The sequence below is a fragment of the Rhinopithecus bieti genome, unplaced genomic scaffold (genome assembly GCF_001698545.2).
Source record: "Rhinopithecus bieti isolate Rb0 unplaced genomic scaffold, ASM169854v2 scaffold_21649, whole genome shotgun sequence".
Classification (NCBI taxonomy): domain Eukaryota; kingdom Metazoa; phylum Chordata; class Mammalia; order Primates; family Cercopithecidae; genus Rhinopithecus; species Rhinopithecus bieti.
This window is the reverse complement of record NW_016811584.1, coordinates 3,815,530-3,840,987: the sequence shown is the minus strand read 5'-3', so window position 1 is coordinate 3,840,987 and position 25,458 is coordinate 3,815,530. Positions and strand designations below refer to the sequence as shown.

The 25,458-nt window shown below is 37.4% G+C and overlaps 1 protein-coding gene and 1 long non-coding RNA gene across 9 annotated transcripts in view; one reads left to right on the top strand and one right to left on the bottom strand.

Moving 5' to 3' along the window:
* The window catches only part of LOC108543632 (uncharacterized), a 203,943-nt gene extending 182,826 nt beyond the window's left edge, over nt 1-21,117 (bottom strand). Inside the window, exon 1 of the long non-coding RNA XR_001889632.1 lies at nt 21,013-21,117. This is a non-coding gene — a long non-coding RNA (uncharacterized LOC108543632). The remainder of the gene's footprint in view (nt 1-21,012) is intronic.
* Nucleotides 1-25,458, top strand: part of CFAP20DC (CFAP20 domain containing) — a 300,976-nt gene that overhangs the window by 212,817 nt on the left and 62,701 nt on the right. For 7 of the 8 annotated variants that reach the window (XM_017894221.1, XM_017894224.1, XM_017894225.1 and 4 more), the window contains 2 exons: nt 13,606-13,809; nt 24,652-24,713. In XM_017894221.1, the coding sequence (XP_017749710.1) occupies nt 13,606-13,809; nt 24,652-24,713 (266 nt within the window). Of the gene's footprint in view, nt 1-13,605; nt 13,810-22,489; nt 22,811-24,651; nt 24,714-25,458 lie in introns of those variants that run through there. The other variant, XR_001889627.1, reaches the window with a different exon arrangement.

The window sequence follows — 25,458 nt, the reverse complement described above, 5'->3', positions numbered from 1 at the left end:
GCTACTTGGAAGGCTGAGGTAGGAGGAATTTTGAGCCCAGGAGTTCAAGGCTGCACTGAGCCATGATCACACCACTGCACTCCAGTCTGGATGACAGGCAAGACCCTGGCTCAAAAAAAAAAAAAAAAATTGTATCTCAGCCCACATGATCATTACCATCTATGGCTCACGTTTGTGAATGTGATCATCTTAGTTTAACAGGATACAAAATAATTGAAGTCATAAAGCAGTGTGCCTCATTTCAAAGCAAATTTACAATGAGAATGGAATATTCTTCCATAGACACCTTTTAGACAACAGCATTTTCTCCACTTGGTATTTGCAGCTAAGAATCTATGAAAATGAGTTTCCTCAGAGTGCTGTATGCTTACTAACTCACAAAGGGATTTTTCCCCAGATCCCAGAGACCCATGGGGTGACTTTTAAAAATAACTACTTTATTGAGACTAAATTCACACAACATAGAATTCATCCTCTTAAAGTGTACAATTCACTGGTTTTTAGTGTGTTCACAGAGTTGTGCAACCATCACCACTATCTAATTTTAGATCATTTTCATCATCCCAAAAGAAGCCCCATACACAGTAGTAGTTACTCCTCATTACTCCTCCCCACAAACTCTTGACAACCACTAATTTATTTTTTGTCTGTATGGATTTGCCTATTCTGGACATTTCATATAAATAGAATCATATAATATGTGGCCTTTTGTGTATGACCTCTTTCATTTAGCATACTGTTTTCAGGGTTCATCCATGTTGCATCACTTCATTCCTTTTTATACCTGAACCCATGGTATGGATATGCCGTATTTGTTTATTAATTTATCAGTTGATGGACATCTGAGGGGTATCTACTTTTTGGCAGTTATGAATGATACTGTTATGAACATTTGTGTGCAAGTTTTCACATGGGTATATGTTTTCAATACTCTTGAGTGTACACACCTAGGAGTGGAATTTCTGGGTCATATGGAACTCTATGTTTAACTTTTGAGGAAATGCCAAACTTTCTCCAAAGCAGCTGCACCATTTTACATTCCAACCAGGAATGCACAAGGGTTCCAGTGTCTCCATGTCCTAGTCAATGTTTCTTGTCTATTTTTTACATTAAGGCCTTTCTAGTGGGTGTGAAGCGGTATCTTACTGTAATTTTGATATCCATTTCCCTCATGACTAATGATGTTGAGCATCTTCTCATCTGCTCATTAGCCATGTGCATATCTCTTTTGGAGAAATGCATATTCAAATCCTTTGCCTAATTGGGTTGTCTTTTTATTGTTCAGTTGTAGTTCTTTATATTTATTTTAGATAAAAGTCCGTTATTAGATATATGATTTGCAGGTATTTTCTTTTATTCTGTGGGTTTTCTATGCATTTCTTTATGATGTCTTTTGAAGCACAAAAGTTTTTAATTTTGATGAAATTCAGTTTACCTATTTTTTTTTCTTCTGTTGCCTGTGCACTTGGTATTGTAGCTACGAAACAACTGCCTAATCCAAAGCCACAAAGATTTATTCCTGTGTTTTCTTCTAAGTGTTTTATAACTTTAGCTTTAAGTTTATTTCTATGATCTATTTTGATCTAATTTTCATATGTGGTGTTGGGGATGGGTCCACCTATTTTTTTTTCTTTTTTTTTTTTTTTTTTGCATGAATATCCAGTCCAGTTGTCCCAGAACCATTTTTTGAAATGACTATGTTTTCCGCATTAAATTGACCGTGCATGTAAGAGTTGTTTTTCTGGTCTCCCAATTCCATTCCATTGATCTATATATCTATTCATATGCCAATACCACACTGTCTTGATTACTGTAGCTCTATAGTAAGCTTTGAAATCAAGAAATGTGAATCCTTCCACTTTGCTCTTCCTTTTCTTCATTGTTTTTGCTATGCTGGGTCCCTTGCATTTCCACATGAATTTGAGGATCACCTTGTCAATTTCTGTGAAAAAGGCAGCTGGGATTTTGGTAAGGATTGCACTGAATCTGTAGATCAGTTTGGGAAATATTGCCATCTTTTATTTCTAAGTGTTTTATTCTTTTTGATGCTATGGTGAATGGAATTGTTTTCTTAATTTTATTTTGATTTGTTCATTGCTAATGTATAGAAATACAATTGATTTTTGTATGTTGATTTTGTATCTTGAAACCTTGGTGAATTTATTACTTCTAGTAGGTTTTTTTTTTTTTTTTTTTTTTTAATTTCATGTGGTGTGTCTATATGCAAGATCATGTCATTGCAAATAGAGATAGGTTACTTCTTCCTTTCCAGTCTGGATGCCTGTTATTTCTTTTTTCTTGCCTGATTTCCTCCACAAATGGACTTAATTTGAATGGAAGTTTTTCTTTATTTCATGGTAGTTAAGATTTAATGCTTTGACTATTGTAGCTTTGGTATTGAACTCTAACACAGACATCATAAGTCCAGTCAGGCCTAGAAGAATACTATTAGTGTGAGTCATAGGAAATGTCTTTGATGCAAGAAGAAAATTTTGAGAAAGATTGTGGGACTAGAAGTCTTTCTAATATTACTATGAATGTAGGTGCAAAATCATCTTTGCTGGCTAGCATTGTAGTTCATATATTTAGAGCACTAACATGTTGGTGATTTCTATCACCTAAGCTGTGTCTCTAAAATAAAGGCCCTCTAGATGATGGAATACAGCTCTTTTGGCTCTACTTCTGGATAAGTAAGAACATCTCCTTTTCTATTGAGCACCTACCAGGCCAGATATTCTCTCAGGTGCTAGACATGTAACAGTTGACTAAGACAGATAAGGCCTCTTTCCTCAGAGGTTTACATGTCTGTTGGGAGGTAGACATAAACAAATTGTTCGTGAATTAATTATAAACCATGATAAGTACTGTGAAAGACCATGGAAGGAACTTAGCCATCAACTTAGCAATCAAGGTACTGCAATCAGGAATTGTAAGTAGACATCCCATTGAAAATCTGTGCTCTTGCAAAGTGCCAATGTGAAGCAACTTGAAGACAAAGGAAAATAAGACTCTTATAAAAGGAGATACAAGAGAACTGTCCTAATCCCATGATATGGAAGAGTACTAGTAATTCTTAAAGAATGCTTACTGAAAATGATTTGCTAACTGCTTGGTAAACTTGTTCTTTGCAATGTTTTATTCATATTTTAATAGAGTTATCTATTATTAGGTTCAAATATTTTTAATTAAGAAAGAAGTATAACCCTCTGGGTAATATTGCAACCATGTAGATAGCTGGTAATTAAACTTTTTCGCACATATAACTGTATTCAAACAATTTTGAACGAATCATTTTAAACCGGCAAATGTCATTATGTGTTTCTTTAAACAAACAAACAAAAGACTTATATAACAGGCTTTGTAGCTCCAGAAAACGTTTGAGCTTACTGAAGAATGCTTAGTTTCATAAGAAAGACCAAACATGCTACCAATTATAAATTCAGGTATTCTCTTTAGAAAAAAAAGAGACATGACTTTTAATAGGAAAAGAATTGTAAAATGAGCCATATAACTTTTGACTTTAACCTTCACATCTCCATTTTTGAAAATCAAAACTGAATTATGGAAGGACACTTTTGAATATATTTTAGGCCATAGAATAGTGTGAGAACATTTTTCCCTTTAATTATCAAGCTATTTCCTTTGGATAATGTAAAAGAATTAGTTTCATTTCTGCCCTGATATATTTGAACTCAGTATTGGAGAAAATCTATCATCACATTTTTTAAAGTAATAGAAGTCTATGCAATTTGTGCTCTATAAACTTAGAGAAAAAATGAATTTGTAAATTATTTTAGTATTTTTAAAACATTATTTCATTATATAAAATTCTGCCTTTTCTAGGGTATATAATACTCTTTGTTGAAGCCATCTGTCTCTCTTTCCATTTGCCACTCAAATGTGCCATTTGCAACTGTTTTTCCAACAATACCCCATTGTTTGAAGAATCCATAAATGTCTTTCTGACCCTTCTCTCCCTTCAGCTACAACAACATTGCATTATTTCAAAACACCTGTTTCAGAGTCAGGTCACCCTGTGTATTAGACATATGTTCATTGCCCTGGCCAACTGTGCAGGTTCACTTAGCGGTGGTTCTCCCTCCTTTAGCAGTTTCTACCACATGTGCCCACTGGCCTCATGCTGCCCTGGTCACTTGATAAACAGCCTTCCCCAAACAGAACCCTCTGTCAAAGCTATCTACATTTTCATTCTCCATGACTGAAAAGTCAAAAGCAGTGGACACCGTGGCTCAGAGCACCAGCTGGAATCAGACAGGCCTGGAGTTGAGTCCTGGCTTTGTTCTTTTTTATCTATGCAACCTTGGATATATTTCTTAATGTCCTTGAGACTCAGTTGCCTCATCTATAAAATGGAGAAAATAATACCTATCCCACAGGGTTGTTTTGAATGTAAAATTAGATAGCGCATGTAGAACACCTAGCCCCTAATCTGAAGTATACTTTCTTCTACCTTTTGCTGAGTGGTTAGGCAGAAATATAAACCAGTATGACTGGCATTCTAAAGCAAATGAAACCTTTTCAAATTCATAAAATTCCATAAATTAATTAGATACTATTCTGTAAGGGTGGTGGCTCTGTGGTTGTGTGCTTCCTGCTCGCTATTTATAGTTGAATCAAGTGCTAACAGAGTGAGTTTCTGTGTGCCTTCTGCCAGGTAACATATTGGCATGTTCTCAGGGATACCCTAAAGAGAGAAAAATATTTATTTATAAGCAGGAAGCAGTATCTCTCTGATCATTCCCCAGAGACCACCCTCTGTGTGTCTACCTTGTTCACACAGCTAAGTTGCAGATGTGTAGCTTCCTGCTTGAGGTCTTGAATTGAATTTGGGCACAACTAGTAGCAGTTCATAAACCATAATGCTAACCATGGTGACAATGTTTCCTTTACTAAGTGGGGCACTCCTACCAATAGCTTTTGGAAAACAGTCTGATGTTTGATGTTTTGTCAAAACTGCACTCATTTCTTGTCTCAGAAAAGACAAGGTCATTATCTCAGTTTTGTCTGTCAGTGCACTGCTGGGGATATTGCTGAAACTGCAGAATTTGGTGATTAAATAACATTTCCACTGCCAGTAAAAGTATTTGAATTAGGCATAGAAATTTTCCAGGTGTAACTTGTTCCTATGCCTCTGCTTTCTTTTTAAATATTTTTCAGACCAAAGCCTTGCTGTGCTACAGAACGGTTTGTTTCTTTCATTTTCTTTGTAGCTAATGTTTAATGTAATGGTTGCAAAGGCAAAATGGTGTGGAGTAGAAGTATTTTTAAATAAGTAAAATGGAATTATGGTTCAAGTTTTGGGTAATGGTATGGAATAGCAGAAGTCACTAAGACATTTTGATATCTCCGTTTCTGAGCAGCTTGGTATGCAAAGAATGCGCCCATTATTCTAATGAAGAGGAGAAATTTCAAGTTCTCAAAAGTTTCAGAAATTGTAGTTAGAAAGAATTGACAGACATTAAGGTGCTATCAGAAGTATGAGTTGCCTGTTTAACCAACACTATGATGGTTCACTGTCAATTCTTTAATATTCTAGTGCTAAGGTTAGCATCCTACTCATCAAATATTTATTGAAGACATTTATCTTCTCTGCTGCCTTGGTTTTCCAAGTTTTAAATAGGAGCAAGTCGTATTCACCTCTTCATGGAAAAGGTACTAAGCTGAGTGTATTTCCTAAAAGCACTGAGATCTGAAGTCCTTGACTCAGAAGCTTTTATGTGACTTTAATGGTTTGAGGTATCTCCAATATGCCAGGCCTTCTACAAGGTGCTCCTTTATCTCGTCTTTATCTCCAACCCTCACAAGAGGCCTTATTGTTCCTGTTTGACAGACAAGGAAGCAGAAAGACTCCACCTCACTGTTGTCTAGATTGTGACAAAGCAGTGTCAAATCCAGGAGTTAGGGACAGAAAAACCAGGGCACCTTCCACCACAATGGGCTGCTACCCCCAATTAGAGTCCACTGAAGAAAATTCCATGATCATGTGACAACTTAACTTCTCTTGCCACTTTATGCTTTAAAGTATTTTAATATGCAAAAGCACACACAAATGTTGGTATATCTGTCATTATTCAACCAAAGCTTTACATTATAAAACAGCTCAAGCTTACTTAAAGTTATCTTCTTCCCACTCCAGACATATCAGTTGGCTTACCTCCTCTATTTTCATTTCTGTAAACAGTCTCAGTAATAATTTTCCTGCTGGTTCTTTAAATAATACCTTAAACTACCATTTATTGAATGGCTACTATGCTTGTCCCATGTACAAGGCTACAGTTGCCCCGTAGATGGCATATCCTTGAATATAGTATGAAACCTATTCAATTTGATTTTACTATATTCCTTCTAGTATATAGTTCATTGTTAAGCTTGAGACGTACCCTGAACTCAGAAGATAGGCATGGGAAAATTAAAATTTGTTTTTCAGTTCACTTTAAGGTTAATAAGAAGAGTTCAGTTCTATTTGTCAGAGAATTCTTTCTGAAAATTAGCAAGCTATCACAGCAAAAATGTATGGAAGTATATTTCTATTTAGGTCATAGAGTAAAAGGTTATTCTATATAAATATAGCACATCAATATAAAAATACTTTTTACAAAACCTTTCATGCATGTTCCTCCCCAAAGAAGAGAGAGATGTGTGAGATGGAAAGTTATCTATCTCTTTACAAGGAATTTTGCCAGAGGATTCTTGGGTGAGTGATGTGCATAGTTAATGAAGTATGAGTTGAGCCAGGCTTATGAAATGTCTTCAGGGTCACATTGTAAAATGCTTATGACAGATAATTAAAAGGCAGCATCAAGTCTGGTTATGCCTAGGTCCATGTGCCTGCCATGAACATAGCACACGATCTAGATTCTGACCAGCTGATTATGGCCTAACTCCTGATTCCTGCTATGTAACTCAATATAGCATCCCTTAAATTTAGTAAAATTTTTCAAGTTGTGCTGTGGCTTGGTCTTTAAGTTTTAATTTACTCTTTTGCATGGTAGAGACGTGTGCTAAAAGCTACCATACATTGTGAATGAACTATGTGCACAAGTATGTGTCACTTACAGCTGTGCTTGTGGCTACTGTCTTCTCTCCATTCCTTTTGTTATTGGGCCTACATCCCCAATGAATCAGGTTAAACTCTTGGGTGTGATGCCTAGCTCAAGAATCTGAAACAAATTTTCAGGAATGCTAGTGAAGAGATGCCCTGGAACACTAATTTACCATCAGCTATTATTTAAAATGTCACTGTGGAGATTAAACACTGTCTGCAAATAGCAATAGAGAGAAGATTAATCCTCGAATTCACATGGCAGTTAAAGTTTAAAATTAGCTTTGGAAAACGGACTTCTAGTACTTTTCCTACTGTCATGTTGGGGTCCAAAAACATCTTCCAGAACTTTCTAATGACAGCTATAAAGTTTTAATAAATATAAATTTCAAACCACCAGTGATACTGGCTCCCCAGCTGCATTTACAAAATGCATTTTTTTCCCCTGCTGAGACTGTTTAGATTGAATTTTCCAGTGATTCACAAGTGAGCCTTAGACTTTGTTGTTGATCGGAGAGATGTGTGCGTATTATAAGCCTATATGTTGATGAGTTTTCATAAACTGAACACACCCATGTAACCATCTTCTGGATCAAGAAAGAGCAAGACCAGAACCCCAGAAGCCCCATTGTGCTCCCTCCCTGTCACTATTCCTTCCTCACAACTAATTATCCCCATGTTTGATTTTACCAATATGTACTCTTTGGTGTCTGGCCTCTCTCACTTAGCATTTTGTTCATGAAATTCAATACATCACTCATTTCACTGCTGTATTGTGTTCCTCTGTGTGATTATATCATCCTTTTTGTATCCGTTCTACTGTTGATGGGCATGTGGGTGATTTCCATTTGGAAGCTATTAAGAATATATCTTTTGGTAGAATCTTAGACTTTTAATAAAACTTGGGCAGGGAAAGGGAAGCCATTTGGTCTCTTAAGGTTTAGAATAAATTATAGGTATTCTTATCCTTGGTGCTTTGGAACAGTGTTACTGACTTCATTGCTGAAACAGTAATGTATAAGTATTATTTGATGGTCTATTTAATTATTTGATATGAACACAAGCTCCCTACTTCCAAGTTGCCCCCTGTTTTTCTGCCTGATGGTTGGAACTTGCTGCCATATTTCCCTCCTTCTCCTTCAAGCCCCTTCTTAGGGACCATCTCCTCCATCCTTTATGAAGGTTTAACTGATCCTCCACAAAATGGTCTTTCTCTTTTCTGAAATGCCAGACCATTTTGCATATCTCCCTTCTCTTATGTTGTTTTTAATAATATATCCTAACAGCTACCATTTCCTTTGTAGTAGTGCTTTTTAAAAAAGTTACACTGGGAATAATTTTTTTAAAATACAAAGGTGGAGATTGTTTGATAGTCCTTGTATTAAAAGTTTTTACAACATCATGTCTCCTGGGCCATGACTATCAGGCACTGTCACAATGCAAGCCTGATACTGAAAGAGTCTCAGATTTTATAGGCTCCAGAACAAAAGTAACATCCCAGTTTTCTCCCAATTTTATTCCCCTTCAACCCATAAAGAACAGAGTGAGGTTCTTGGTCTGATCTTATCCCATGGCCACGTCTCATTTTTCTCCACACCTCCACTGTAGATTTAGCCTTGTGTCACCCAACGTTTAGCAGAACTGGTTCCTATCTGAGGCTCCCAAACTTCTATCATCAGATAGTTGATTGATTAAACTATTCTGTCCTAGCAGCTTAAGGAATAGATTGGGCGAAGGGCATCAAGTTGAAAGGTTGTTTCTGTTTGATATGTTTTATGTTTTTGCTGGAGTTATCAGTTTTCCTTTTAATCATTATCAAGGACCTATGTGATCATTAATACTATACCTCAACATATACTACCTTATTTTGGAATTCCTTCTTTATAGCTCTCAATTACCCTGATAGATGTAGGGTGTATGAAAGCAAGGCCATATCTTAATCGTCTTTGTAACTTCACTGGCTTAGGCTCCCAGTAACGTCTGGAGAAAGATCGGTGAAAACGAATGACTTGAATGGCTTGGAGAGCGAAGGACTGGCCTGCGAATCTGAGCACAGCTGAATTGTGTATAGCCTTCAGCCCATTGCCTGGTTCCCAGGACAAATCTGATTGATAATGTCTCCCCTCTTTCCTACAAGGATATTTTGAGATGAAATTGAGTTATACATAACATTTTGAGCCTTTCAGAGATAGTATTACATAAGCCACTTTGCCTCTCAGCAGTGGTGTAATTTAGTTAGATAACATCTTGTGCTGGAGTCCACTTTAATGCAAAGACTTTATTGCAAAGCTTCTTAAAAATAACCAATAAATGATTTAGCCTTTCTGGTGATTTTGAAATGATTTAAGAGATTGCGAATCAAAAACATTTCGGAAGACTAAGTTAATTACCTGACTCCACCACCAGTTGCTTTATTGGTGATGCTGGGGAAAGTTGCTTTCTTCTCTCTGCTGGATTTTGGCTGCCCCTTCCGAGGTGTTGTCAGAATACATTTTGCTGTTGTATGAAATAAAGTCATGGAAATGCAGAGTTTTAAGCAAATATAGCATCAACAGTGCCTGGCACATAATAGGGTCTCAGTAAGTTTCTATAGAATAAATTAATGAATCAATCTATTTCCATTATTGCAGTGGAATATAGGGAATGTCCCAGCTACCTATTCCTTCAGCCTCAGCTTCAGTACTGCCTGCCAGTGGTGGGAGTCCTTCTGAAGGCCACTAACTCCGTTTGTCAACAAATTTAATTACTCTCAAATGCCACCTTAGACTTCTGTGAGATTTTTTATAATTCCACTGGGTGGTTAGTCACATCTGTGCTGCATTCCACAGACGTCTTACTCATACCTCTGTTGTGGTATTTCTCACAGTACATTAGAATTCCAGTTATATAATACCTCTCAAGTCTCCCTTTGTAGACTGTGAACTCTATGAGGACAGAAGTATGTCTTGTTTTCTTTGTGCTCCCAGTTCCTAGCATATTACAGAATGAATGAAAGACTGGAAGAAGGGGGACAGAGAAAATGAGCGGAAAAAATAATAATAACAGGGACTGTATGTATTGACTGCCAACTCAGTGGTCTCTTAAGAGGGCTGTGCTCATCCCTGAAAGTGTGTACCAAAGACAACCCATTCAGATTCAGGAAGAAAATTGAAAATAATTTTGTCTTTTTAATCCTAAGCATTTTAATTCCATTTTTGTGTATGTTTTATACTCTACATATGATTTTAAAATAGTCATGCATATATTTAATTCATAAATAAACATATATTACAAAGTACACATTCAAACACTTTCCATTAAAAGTACAAATAATACACAAATAATACATTTGGAGACTCCCTAGTATATTTGTTTGTCAGGTGCCTCTACTAAGCATTCGATGTAATATTATTTCATTTAGTTCACCAAAAATCCTGTGAGGTATGTACTGTGGTCCCCATGATGAAGAAGTTGATGCATAGAGAGGTTAGATAATTTTCCTAGTCATTTATAGCTGGCAATTGGTGGAACTAGGGCCCAGGCTTAGATTTGTCTGGGTTAATCACTGCCACATCCTCTCTTATTCTTCTCTCCTAGAACCCAGGGTTGTTCTTTGGGCACAGTACAGCCTTGTGGATTAAATAAGTAAATCGAACAAAAGATTTAATCATATGAAGTACATATTAAGGCTTTCTTCTTAAGAAAAATTGTGAAAATTAAAATAAAATGTCTTTTTCATTGTAAAAGTATGTATTGGCAATGATGAGCCAACTAACATACCCGTGTGACACATTAGAACGCTTAATCCCACTTCTTGACCGAAAAACTGAAGAACAGCAAGTTACTTGCTCACTGCTGCAGCTAAAATCAAGCAGCTGGTATTCTCATGTTCACATCTGATTACCAAGCTGCTTTTTTTTAATTGAAATATAATTTGTATGCAATAAAATTCACTCTTTTAAAGTATGAAATTTAGGAGTTCTTAGTATATTCACAAGATTCTGTAACCATCATTTTGACCTAATTTCAGAACATTTTCATCACTCCAAAAAGAAAGCGTATACCCACTAGCAGTCACTTCCCGTTTCCCTTTCCTTCAGCCCAGCCATCCTCTAATCTACTTTCTGTCTCTGTGAATTTGCCTATTCTGGACATTTCATATAAAGTAAATCATACAATATGTGGTCTTTTGTGCCTGGCTTCTTTCAAATAGCATAATATTTTCAAAGTTCATCCAGCCCTTCATTACTCTTTAGTCTGAATAATATTCCATTATGTGGATAAACAAAAATCCATTCCTCAGTTGATAGATATTTGGTTGTTTTCACTTTTTGGCTATTATGGATAATGTTTCTGTGAACATTTGTGTGTAAGTTTTGTGTGAACATATGTTTTCAGTTTTCTTGGTATAAGGTTAGAAGTGAATTGCTGGGTCACATGGTAACTCACCTGTTTAACATTCTAAGGAACTGCCAAAACTGTTTTCCAAAGTGGCTGCACCATTTTACTTTTCTGCCAATACTGTATGAGGGTTTCAGTTTCTCCACATCCTTGCCAACACTTGTTATTGTCTCTTTTTTATTGTAACCATCCTAATGGGTATAAAGGTATCTCATTGTGGTTTTGATTTGTATTTCTCTAATAACAAGGATGCTGAACATCTTTGTATGTGTTTATTGTCCCCTCGACTACTTCTTTTGAATTTAAATTATTTCTGTTTCCTTTTTTACTTTTGCATTTTTCATTGGGATATAAATTTTATTCTTCTTCTTATGATACTTATGTTGCCCCCAAGAACTCTGAAAGCATATTAAGTGCTCATGAAATATCTATTAAAGATTGCATGGCTCCTCACAGTGCCAAGCTGCTTGTGCCATGAACTATAAGGATTTAACTGAGTTTCCACTGGCAACTTTTTAGGAAGTCTCCACATCACATTATCAGATAACAAGCTTTTATAAACCCCAAATTATGATGATAATAATGCTTTATTATAAAGCATTTAATGTCATAGGAACTCCAATAATTTTTTTCAAAATTATATAGTTTTAACTTTTACATTCCTGTGAGGCAGAAAAGAAGCCAGAGAGTCCTCTAAGAAAGTGTATGTAGAGATATAAATATCTTTAAAATTCTAGGGTGTCTTGGAAAAAAATCCTTGTTAGTACAACCAGTGTTTCCAGATGTATAAGAAAATTTTCAAATTGCTTTTAAGTTATATGGCAGTTCTGCATGTAAATCACACTGCTCATATGTGATGCTAATATTTTAGTAATGTTGAAATTAATGTTTGTTGTCAAATCTAGTTTATGCCAGAGAGAAAGGAAGGGAAAGTTTTGAAAATTCTATATGCCAATTTCCACCTATACCGTGAAATAATATTTATACTAGCATCTAAAGATCTATAGTAGTAGTATGTTTCAAAAAGTACCTGATAGATGACATATACAGTGAATCCACCTTGGTTGGAGCTATGAGATCTTCCAGGCTTTCAGACCTTACAGGTTCCCATCTTACATTCGAAATTTTTTTTGTTTGTTTGTTTGTTTTCGAAACGGAGTCTTGCTCTGTCGCCCAGGCTGGAGTGCAGTGGCGTGATCTCGGCTCACTGCAAGCACTGCCTCCCGGGTTCCCACCATTCTCCTGCCTCAGCCTCCCGAGTAGCTGGGACCACAGGCGCCTGCCACCGTGCCTGGCTAATTTTTGGTATTTTTAGTAGAGACGGGGTTTCACCGTGGTCTCGATCTCCTGACCTTGTGATCCGCCCGCCTCGGCCTTCCAAAGTGCTGGGATAACAGGCGTGAGCCACCGCGCCCGGCCTACATTCAAATTTTATTTGATGGCTTTTACCAATACTAGTCATTCTCAATCGTACTGCAAGTTGAATAAATTTGGTCATTTATGTTTACAATGATGAAATTCATCAATTCACTCATAAACTGTGCTTTTTAAAATGGCAAATGTTTTTTAAAAAACTGCTTTTAGTTTTTGTTTTTTTTTACTTAATCTACAAAAACTGGTTCAGTACCTACTAGGCACCAGACCTAGGAAAGGCAGTGAGAGCAAAACAGTCATGGTGCTTGCCCTTGTAGAGCTCACAGCAAACCTGCCAACTCCAGAAACAATTCCATCACTGCAACTGTGATTAATGCTAAAAGTGAACATTTTAAGATTCTGAGAGGGCATCATAAAGGAGCTGACCCAGTTTATGGTTGTCAGGAAAGGCTTCCCTGAGGAAGTGATACATAATTGAGGACCTGAAGGGAGCCTAAGCATTACCCAGACCACGAGGCAGAGGGGATTTTCATGTGCACAGGACTAAGGCAGACAGGACTCTGATGCTTTTGAGGACCTTAATGAAGGACAGAGTGGCTGGCGTGTGAGGAGCAAACGGACAGGAGGCGGTATAATGGATGGGGCAGGTAGTGCATGGAGGCATGTTAGGGATTTGGGCCTCTGCCAATTGGGGAGCTGCTGCAGGGGTTAAGCCTGTGGCATTGTTAATAGCCATAGAATTAGCAAAGGCCAAATGACCCTTTGTTATTTTTCTCTCTCGTGGTCAGGAATATGACTGGCGAAACTATCAGCCGAGCCAGATGAGTGAATCCGAGTTACAGATGCTGGCAAGCCTACGGCGGCAACAAAATGAAGAACTGGAGGATGCTGGGACTTCCCATGGCCTGAGTGCCTCCCAGGTGGACAACTGTAATGTCAGCATAAGTACCAGCAGTGACGACACAACCACCTGGAACTCCTGCCTGCCACCCGTGAGTCCCTGGCTTTGCAGCTTCCTCTCATTGATTAACAAGGAGCAAGTTTCATTGCTTAACAAGGAGCAAGCTTTTTTCTAACAAATCCCAGCTTTGTCTGGAAAAGACAGGACCAAAATGAGAATACTCCCTATGAGAAATAATCAGAGTCCATTCTGAAATAGTGTTTTAGAACGGGGGACAGAAATTAGAAGATGACAGTCTTTTCTTAAATTGTTTTATTTACCTTCAGAAAAGCTTTGTATGATGATATATCAAACCACACATTGAAAGAACAAAAAGAACAATTTTACTGTAGACACTGGGTGTCCCATTGTATCCCCTGTTCCTAGTACAAGCCCTGTGGCACATACAAGAGGCTCAATATTTGTTAAATAAATATGTATGAAATGAATGAACACAGAGGAAAAGACTATAGTTATGCAAGTATTGCTTGGATATGAAGACAGAAAGGAACCTTCTGTAGAAGTCACCAGATGTTCACTGACTGTTCCCTGTGGCTGATGGGATATGATAGGCACTGTGGATGCTTCAGAAGCTTATATTCCCATGTGTTTCCATAGTTAAAGCACTTCAGTATGGCCCATTGCCCTCACTATGGCCCAGCAGAGGAGTTGGAACAGGTCTTAGTCTTCCTGTTTTTCAGGTGAAGAAACTGAAGTGTGGGTCCAAGCTTCCACACCTGGTCAGTGGCGCAGCCTAGAGCAGAGCCCAGTTTTTTTAACTCAGTCCATTCTCTACAATACTGTCCTCAGGGACCTTACAACTTAATTGGAAAGACAGAGCATAAACATCAGTGGAACAGTTCAGTACAGCACAAGAAATGTCATAAAGCAGAATAATAAAAATCATTGGTATAATAATGATAATTAGAGCTACCGTTTCTTTAAGTACCTAGAGCCATTTTGAGACCTCCACAGGCCTAAGAAACATTTACTTATAAGGCTACATTCAATATCATAGCAAACCGACTAAAATATACTTTCATTCAAAAGTAAATATGTTTTTGCTATAAAATTTTTAAAGAAAACATAAAATAACTTTTACTCATTTATATAAAGATATATAAACTATATAAAGATTGAGTTGAAGTATAGTTGACAGTGGATAAGTTAGGTTTTAAGTATTTAATTAAATACATATGAATGTTGTGATTTGCTTTTCATATTTTAAAGCCAGTTTTTTCCAGGTCTCCAACATCTTTGTAGATCTTGGAAATCTCAGAGGCCCTGGCACCTGATGCCTTGCATGTTATCTAGTTTACTCCTTATGGCTACTCTGTGTGGTAAGCACTGTTGCAGAGCTCTTGAGTAAGGAGGCTCTTGAGTAAAGTGAATCAGACCTAACCTGGTCTGACTCCTAAGTCTGGGCTCCTGACCACCATGATGTGGTGACTCAGTTGACAAATGAGTGTTACCCACTGGATATCTGGATATCCCATGGAAGGTGAGATTTCTGTGCTCTGGGGAGAACTTACACAAGTCTTCATGGAGAAATTCCATTTGGTTTGATGGGGGGATTAGTGCTCTTTATCCCTACCTTGCCTACCTTCAGGTTTCTCTCGCCTCAATTGTGCTTTCATTAAACACAACTATCAAGCATACATAACACCTCTGGCAGCCTTGGTGCCAAAAAGTATCCACCCACCCAGAAAAATATCTGACTTCTGGTTACTCTGGTTAGAGTATCCTTGTAGCCAAGCTAAGATCATAAGAGTCAGTTGATTTTTACCAGTACAATTTGCAATAGAATTGAAACATTGCTTTTCTTATAAAATATTCCACAGCAGTCATTTAAACTGCAAGTAAGAAAGAGAACAGTGGCCTCCTGATCGAGCTCATTCTGTCATGAAGTAGCTTGGAGACCAACATGACAAAGGGCAAGCTGAGGAATGATTATTTATGGACTGAAAAGGCTGAACTCTTGGTTGCGCTGGATACAGTGTTCTCATCACTGTCCTGTTCTGAAGGACTGAAATCTTCTGCATGACTTCTATTCCACTCTAAAAGTATACAGCCAAAAATAAGACCTTTGGTAATGAACTTAATAACCCCTCTATTTGACCAAATGAGAAATTGAAATGGTCTGATTTTTTTAGACAGAGAAAATATTGAAAAGTCTACCTTTGGTACTCATAAGATATGTTTATTATTGCATCAGAGTCAGTCTATCTAACATTGGAACTACCGCCAAATGGAAAATTGTATTCCTTAATGAACTCTGTAACTCGCTGCTTGTATAGAGTTTAGATAGGGCAATTCTACAAGCATCATTGTGGTATTTTTGAGAGCTCGTGCCTTTCTCTTTAAAAGTTGCACAGGGACAGTGAAAAAGAAGAAATAAAAGAATTCATAACTTTATTCATCACAATAATATCCTTTTTTTTTTTTTTTTTTTTTTTTTGAGACTGAGTCTCGTCCTATTGCCCAGACTGGAGTACAGTGGCTCAATCTTGGCTCACTGCAACCTCTGCCTCCTGGGTAACTGGGATTACAGGCGCCCACCACCAGGCCCAGCTAATTTTTTGTATTTTTAGTAGAGATGAGGTTTTACCAGGCTGGTCTCAAACTCCTGACCTCAAATGATCCGCTCGTCTTCGCCTCCCAAAGTGCTGGGATTACAGGTGAGCCACCGTGCCCGGCCTATCCCACTCTTCTTTTATCTCAGTGAATAATGTCAACATCCATATTGATCCTCTAACCAGAAATTTGGAAGACATCTTCATTTCTCCCACTTCTTTATCCCACATTTGTCTGGTCTCCAAATCCTAAGAATCCTCTCTCCTTTTTATCTCTTAACCCACCCTTCCTAATACCACAGCCTTGGCACTTTTCCATTTTTCTTTTTTCCCCTTAATCCCATGACAGATTATGCACTTTATTTTTTTTCAATATTTATTTTAGATTCAGGGGGTACGTGTGCACATTTGTCACCAGGCTACATTGCATGATACTGGAGATTGAGGTACAAATGATTCAGTCATGCAGGCACTGAGCATGGTACCCAATAGTTACTTTTTCAATCCTTGCCTTCTTCCTCCCTCTCTCCTTTAGCAGTCCCCAGTTTCTATTGTTGACATCTTTATTTCCATGAGTACCTGATGTTTAGCTCCTGCTTATAAGTGAGAACATGCAGTGTTTGGTTTTCTGTTCCTGCATTAATTTGCTTAGGATAATGGCCTCCAGCTGCATCCATGTTGCTGCAAAGGACATGATTTTGCTCTTTTTTATGGTTTATGCACTTTATTTTTCATCTGAATTCCTTCAATAGTTCCCTAACATCTCTGTGCCTCCAGTCAAAGCACTGTAACCTGGTGGTTAGGAGCATCAGCTCTGACATCAAATTGCCACGGTTCAAATCCAAGCTGTGACCCTTATAAAATGCTTGGCACTGTATCTGAGACATAAGTACTTAATAAATGAAGTTTAGCTGTCATTATTATTGTCATTATTATTCACATTAGTGATCTTCCTAAAACCCAGATCTGATCTGATCTGATCTGATCTGATCTCTTCATTATGTAAAGCCTTTCAGTGACTCCCCATCACCTCTTTACTTTGGCATACAGGAGCCCCCATGATCTGAGACTTGCCCTCTCTCCAGCCTCATCTCGCACTGCACCCCACCTTTCACTCCATTCTGTAGTCCCACTTGTAATTCTCTAAATGCGCTCTGCACATTATCCCCGTACCTTGGACCTGATTATCCTCAAGACTAAGCTCCAAAGTCACTGTAGCCCTTCTCCAGGCCTCATTGTGAAGGATACACCTTCTCTGCCACAAGAGTCAGGAGTAGCTCCCTGAAAACTCTCACCACAAGCTTGCTTGTCTGTCTCACATTCACTCATTCCACACATATGTTTTTGAGTGGTACAATGTGCTGTCAACTAGGCTGGCTTCTGAGGATACAGATAAAGCCTTATCCAAGCTTGAGGTGTTCACAGTTTTGGAGGGGAAGCCCAGGTAAATGGCTGACTGTAACTCAGGATGGCAAGTGATAGAATAATGAGTTATGGGAACACGTGAGAGGGGGCGATTCCACCTGTGGGTTTCAGGGATGCTTTCACAGAGAAGACAACAGTTAAGCTGAAGTTCAAGAATGAGTTCAAGTTCACCATGTAGACAAGAGGGGAATGGAATTCCAAGTTCCAAAAGGAAGCCAAATTAAGTCTGTGGTGGTGGGGACAGTGGGGAGTCTCTCCTTAAGCAAGATAACCTCCTTTTAGTGCCTTTGTTTCTCTGTCAGCTTGCATAGCACTTGAAATGAGTTTTGCTTGTCTCCCTCCCCACCCCCCCACCCAACATACACACAGGGGAGCCACTCTGCTCCTGCCACAGTGTCGACTTGGCTGTCACTTGGTGAGCCATGCCCTGTGTTCAGCTCATGCCTTGCTCATGTCTTCTCTGTCTGGCAGCTCCCTCTCTACTTAGAAAATGGCTTTTTAATTTCTGTTTTGGATTTTTGGTTTTTGGCTAATTTTTTATTAAAGACTTGTAATTTTTTTGAGCTGTTTTGGGTTCACTACAAAATTGAGAGGAACCCTATTATCTGTGTCCCCCACCAGAATGGTAATTTGTTACAATTAATGAACCTCCATTGACACATCATTATCACCCAAACTCCGTAGTTCACCTTAGGGTTCACTCCTGGTGTTGTGCATTTTATGGATTTGGACAAAGGTATAGTGACATGTATCTACCATTATAGTATCATACAGAGTAGTTTCACTGCCCTTGAAATCCTCTGTACTCTGACTGTTTATCCCTCCTTATGCTTAGTTCTGAAGGCCCAACTCACTTGTCGCTGCTTCCTGAAACGCTCCTAAACCCTCATCCCACCCTGAACAGAATTACTCGCTTCCCTCTCTGGGTCCCTGTTACCTTCACATATTACAGCACATATGACATCAGCTACCAATGTTACCAATATCCCCAAGCCTGCTTGTGAATTCCTTGAAGGCAGAACCCTACCTGTGTTCTTCCATACCTTCTATGTTGGAGCACAAATGCTAGCACAAGGCATCACAGCCAGTTGTCAGTCATTACTTCAATGAATCAATCAATAATGTTTTGAAAAATTCCTTTTTTACATATGAGTTCAGGTCCTTTGCAGGGACATGGATGAAGCCGGAAACGATCATTCTCAGCAAACTAACACAGGAACAGAAAACCAAACACTGAATGTTCTCACTCATAAGTGAGAGTTGAAGAATGAGAACCCATGGACACAGGGAGGGGAACATCACACAGCAGGGCCCATCGGAGTGTTGGGGGCTAGGGGAGGGATAGATAGCATTAGGAGACATACCTAATGTAGATGACGGGTTGATGGGTGCAGCAAACCACCATGGCACATGTGTACCTATGTAACAAACCTGCACATGTATCCCAAAACTTAAAGCATAATTTTTAAAAATTCATTTTTTACTCTAAAACAAGGTGATTTTCATCAAGATTCCAAAATAAACATCAGCTTTGCTTTGCTTTGCTTAAATAAATCCTGAGTGATGCATGTAATATTTTCAATTCAAGATTTGATAAATGGATATTAAATATACACCCAAAGGAAAATCTCCTTCTGAGCAGGACCTGATTGCCAATAGGAAGAAAAAGAGATGTAGTCAGGTCCCATTCAGTTTAGCATTTTTACCTGACGACTTCACACACATTGCAGTCTGAAGCCAGAAAGCCTATGCAGAGTAAATTGAAGTCTTTAGCAAAATCCATTGTGTTTACCACAAACTTTGATTCCTCAGCATCTGTACAGTTCAGAGTAATATGTACTGTTTAAAAGGTGTTTAGATATAATAAATTAGTCATTTAAAAGTGTAATTAAATGTAACCATATTCCTCATAGCAAATTGGCTTTTGTAGGCATCTCTTGCTAAATAAATCAAGCCTACTGAGAAATCCATTGGCCTTTGACAGATAAATTTTTCAAAGTTTCTAACTTAGAACCAAATTCAATTAAAACAATACTTTACAACTTCTGTGGAAACCAGGCTACAAGTAATCAATTTTGTAGAGTTTCTGTTAGGAGTAGCCCTCGTGAGATGTATTCACAAACTGGGCTCTCGGCAGCCTTCGGAAGGGTGATAGGAGTTAGTTATAATGAATTTTAAGTGAATTTTATCTTGGTGAAGGATTTTGATTGACGATAGCATAAAGTCATGTCGTGTGTGTGTATGTCTGTGTGTGTGGTATGCGTGTGTGTGTGTGTTTCTTTTTTTAAGGAATAAGAATAGCTATCAATGGACACTGCTTCATGTGATGCCCAAACAAATATAAATTCTAGATCCGTCAACCTGGGCTCAAATCCCAGCTCTGCCATTTCTGGACATGATCATCTCTGAAATGGGAATAATAAAAGAACCTTACTAATGTTGGCATGATGCAAATCGAATGAGTACATGAAATGCATGTGCCCGGTGCTTAGCAGAGTAAGCTCACACTGACTGTCAACTGCTGTTCCGCTGAGGTTATTCTCCTCAAACAGCCACTTGAGTGATCAAAACAGAATTTCTAGGACATTTCCCCTTTTTATGATGACTGAGACCTGAAAGAGTAAGCAGAGATTCTGTAGTGCTTGTTTTGATGTGAGTTTAACCGTTGGCATACAGACTGACTCCCTCAGATCCTTACAAATAAACTCCTTTATTATTTCATTATTTGAATATTTCATTTCACTGTCCCTCCTCAAATGTAGATTCAAGAAAAGTAGGTTTATTGTGCAGCTTCCCTGTGAGAAGATGCCCCAAAGCTGTCATTCCTTCAAGTTAATAATTAACATAACCTGACCGGGGCGTGGTGGCACAGGTCTGTATTCCCAGCTAATTGGGAGGCTAAGGAGGATTTTAGCCCAGGAATTCAGAGCCCGTGTGGGTGACATAATGAGACCCCATCTCTTGGAAAAAAAAAAAAAAAAAAAAATTCCGGTAAGCCAATATCAAGCACATAAGTCTCTAGCTTACAAAAAAAAGAAAAAAGAAAAAAAGAAAAGAAAAACTCATTGCATGCATCCATCAACATGGCATGTTGCAGAGCATAATATTTGGAGAATAACGAGGCAAAATACACTTAATAAAATTGCCAGCATATGGTGAGGTTCTCAGACAAATTATTTATGGTCGTGATTAACCTTGCAACAACATTATTGCCATTTTCATAGGTTTCACATAACAACATAAAATATTGTTTTTACCTTTTAACATGGCAGGATTATCTTATCTCCTGTTCTTTTATTTAGCCTTCATTTTGCTCCCTCACCCCAAAATCTCTAGCAGCTTGATCATGGAAAAGCAAAGCTTCTTGTGCTCCCTGGTAGTTAATTTTATATGAATACTGTTTGCCTGGCACTAGCACATAGCAACAGCGCCACCAAAAGGCCAAGGTCCTCAGTTTCTGGGATCTGTTCCTTTTCTTTGTTCGACAGCGTATCAGCGTTTTTGCATGATATTCCTGGTTGCTGTGTATTCAAAATATAATATATTGGCATTTCAGGCTCTTTATAGTTAATAGGTTTTAATTTATTCTAATCTACAGATTCATTAACTTCTCAGGTCTCTTTGGGTAGAATGAGTTTTCTTTTATCCTTCTGAACTAAAAAGGTATGTAGCTGATTGTGCTAAGCTGCAGATAAATCATATGAGCAGATGTTCTTATACAACTATAGAAATGATATACAAAAACTGATATTAGAGTCAGTGTAATATCTGTACTGTCAGGAGGAAAGATTGAAATGTGCAAGTTGTTCTGTGTTTAGTGACTATGAAAGTCACCCCAGAAAATAAACTTTTCTTATTCTCAGAGTACTGTCTATTATATTTTATGATTGTCCCAAATTTAGTAATGTGGCAAAATTCATTTTTTTAATTTTAAATACATAATGACATATCTTGAGAATAAAACCAATGAATTTAATTTGTGGTCAGGAGAGTCGTATATATTTCAAATAAATGTATTTCTTCAGGGTCACTTTTCTTTTCCTGCCACAAACAGAACTGATTTTGTCATATTTGTTATTCAAAAACTTAAATAGTCACCACTCTAGATGCACTCTCGAGCTGGAATAAACACTACAGACAAGTGGTTAGGAAGGTAAGCTGTGGACTCAGACTGCCTGGGTTCACATTCTAGCTCCACTCTTCCCGGCAGGCATGATCCTGGGTTAATACCCAGTGTCAATTTCCTCTTCTGTTAAATGGAGTTGTTCATCCTGTTTATTTCATAGAATTGCTCTGAGGATCAAATGAGATCATATCTACCAAGAATTAGCATAAGTACTCAATAACTATCAGTCACTGCCATTATGATGATAGTCATAATTCATTGTAGATACTGATTGCCATCCCTTTGCATCTACTTACGATATTCTCTAGGTATGGCTGAATGCCAAAATCGAAACAAATTCTGTATTATTTCATTGGTACTTTCACAGCATGCTACCTACCTAGAAATAGGTTTACTGCTACATATGTATATAAACATATTGTAGGGGAGGAAAAATATCTTTTTCTCATCCATCCTGATTCATATCCAAGGCCTCTGTTGTAACAAAAGACAGATTAGCAAAAGAAAAACATGCAAATTTATTTCATGTAAATTTTGCATGATACAGGAGTCTTTATAAGGAAATGAAGAACTGAACAAACAGTGAAACTTGAATATTTTTACTCTAGGTTTGATGAAGAGGGGAAAGTGGTGGAGAAACGTGATTGGGCAAAGGAGATATGAGCTAATGGAAATAAATGAAGAAAATCAGCAAAACCTTTGTTCAGATTCTTCTGTGTCGTTGTGTCTTCAGAGATAAGGATGTTCCTTTCTTCAGGGGATAGGGAGGGCATCTCTCAAATGAGCATCTTATGACCTGCTCCAGGAGGTGGTCAGAAAATCCTACCTATGTTTTATGACCAGCTGCAGGGGAGAACAGGGGAAAGTGAGAGTGACCTTCCTGCTACTGCGAATGCCATGTCCTGAACTCCATCAATATCCATTTGTAGGTGAGGATGTCTGGCTTCCGACAGCTAGTTGTTCACCTTTCTATCTGTTCATGTCAGCAGTTTTTATTTGAAAAGTTTCCATTGGTTACTTTTTTGTTTTTCTAACACTTAAAAATCACTATGAGCAAAGATGGAAACGGATCAGTCTGTATAGTCCAAAGCGAGGAGGGGCTGAGTCACAAACAAGATAGGATTCTGTAACCACTTCTATTTTCCAAGGGATGGAGTAAGTCATTTGGAATAGAGGTTTGGGGATGGGTATAAATAGAATTAATAGTATAAAATTAAGAAATGGAAATTCACCTGAATATCAGGACTGTGATGCTTAGAGAGTTATGGAAATGCCTCTGAAAATAAATAGGCAGAGGTCCATTCACTGGAGGCCTGAGTACAGCTGAAATACTGGACGAATACCAATGAATTTGTTATTGGGAGTATTTCTATACCAGTGTGAGTTCGTCCAGAGAACCTGTTAGGCCCTTTGCTTGCTAATTTCTTTTTTGCTGTGAAATAATAAAGCCTAAATCATAGAACCAAATTTCACTTGCAAATCGCTGAAAGTCTTATTTCTCTAGTGAGATCAAATATGTCTTATGACATGTTTTTCCTTCCACTATTCTCCCAGCTGTTGTTTCTTATTACTGAAATGGTGATGCATTGATATTGGTTCAATTACCAAAGTATCTGAGTACATTTAAATTCATGGTGCATAACAGGTAGTCAGGCTAAGTGACTGTGATTATCAGATGGGGTGTTTGATTTAAATTAAAGGAACACTTCCAAGAGATAATTTATAGAGGAAGACAGTTTACTCTGAAGAATTCCCATCACCTACATCATTAATATTTTGAGACTTATTGTAATGAGAAATATCTGGAAACTAAGGAGTATGAACTCTATATATACAGGCACCATGGCTACGTTGTTTTCCTCAGTCAGGGGCCACATTATGATGGGTGAGAAACACTTAACACCAACTCCACTGGGTATGGAAGTAGCTAAAGCTCTTTGAATGCAATTTAAACATGTATACCAAACTAAATTGTAATAAAATGAGAACGTTGAAAATGATTTATTATTAGAAGCGTTGTTGCTAACCACATAAATGCTTAGAGCTGATGTTCAAACAGAGGACGGAATTTTCTCCCTTTATAGAACAAAGGAAAAAGATCAAGTCCCGTTGGAAGCAAGTGTTTAAGGCTACATGAGATATAGTTGTTCAGCTCTGTTTTGAAATGTAACTGAAAGATTTCTTGTGGAGGGAATATTTGAGATTTCACATTTTTGTTAGGTATTGGCATCGTTTTTTTCAGCTTATTGATCAGTACTTGAGGTTGTGTTATACACTTGGCGAAAATGACCACCTTGACCTAAGATTACATGTGTAATTTTCATTAGTGGTAATAGAAATTATCTTTACAAACTTACTAACATTGAGACTAAATATGTTTTCTGTGTGTCTGGGTTTCTGTTATTAATGATGCTTGAACTGCAGCATTAGTTCCATGAGATATCTTGTTTGGTTTTGTTTTCCTGTGTCTGAAAATATCAACCAATGTTAACAGCATAAAAATTCCACAAAGAGGAAAATTTCAATAAATGAACTTTAATTACATCATAGATGCTTTGAGGTCCAATGACTGGGCCACTAAAATAATAATAATAATAAATGTGATTTCTCATTTATACCACTCTGCAATTTGCTGGATCTGTAAAATAAACCCATACCCTTCTTGTGGGTTGTGTCCAAGGGAACAGTTACAGTAATGAGAGTGCATGTGAATGTACATGTAAATAGGTTTGTGCTGATTAAACATTCACAAATGTTTTGTCTTTTACAGCCTGTCAACCAGGGTCACCACTATCAGAAAGAAATGAACCCACCTTCTCCTTCTAACCCCCGGTAAGAATCATTAGTAATCTACATGTTTGTTTTTTTTTTAACTTAGAAGATTGTACATTTTTTTTGGTTTTCTGAATTGTTTTCCAAAACTTCTAGCTTCTAAACTTACGTTCTTTCAAAGTCCTCGTTTATCTACTTGTCTTCTTTGGACTTTAGAATAGTAGTAACAGTCTACCTAGGTTTAAATATCTACCTTTTACAAGCTGTGAAATTTTGGGTAAGTCATTTGACTCCATGTAATTCAGGCATAAGAATTATTTCATAGAATTTTGGGGAGATTCAAATGAAAAATTCTTAGAACAGTTCTTGGCACATAGCAAGTTCTCACTAAGTGTTAATTTATTCATTACTTTATTTGCATAACTATTTTATTTTAATAGGTGTCTGATGTTTGGTACATTTTAGGCATAAATATTTTTTATATCATCTGGTGCCCTTAAATTTATCAAGATAGTTTATAAAAGTTCAAATGGCCAGTCTCTTTTTTCATAGCTTTGAAAGTTTATAATCTCAAAATTATTTTATTTCAAAATGTCATTGGTATATGAGTCATTTGTCACTATGGAAAACCTCATTATTTTGGTTCATTGGGAACAAGCGGATCTGAATTTGAGTTTTGAAATACATGTTTTATTATTCTATAACTTTCTGATAAATAAGTATATAAGCTACTTTATCCATATAAATCAGTATTACCTTATCAGTATTTATCATACACTAGGAAATTATTGAAAAGTCCATATAT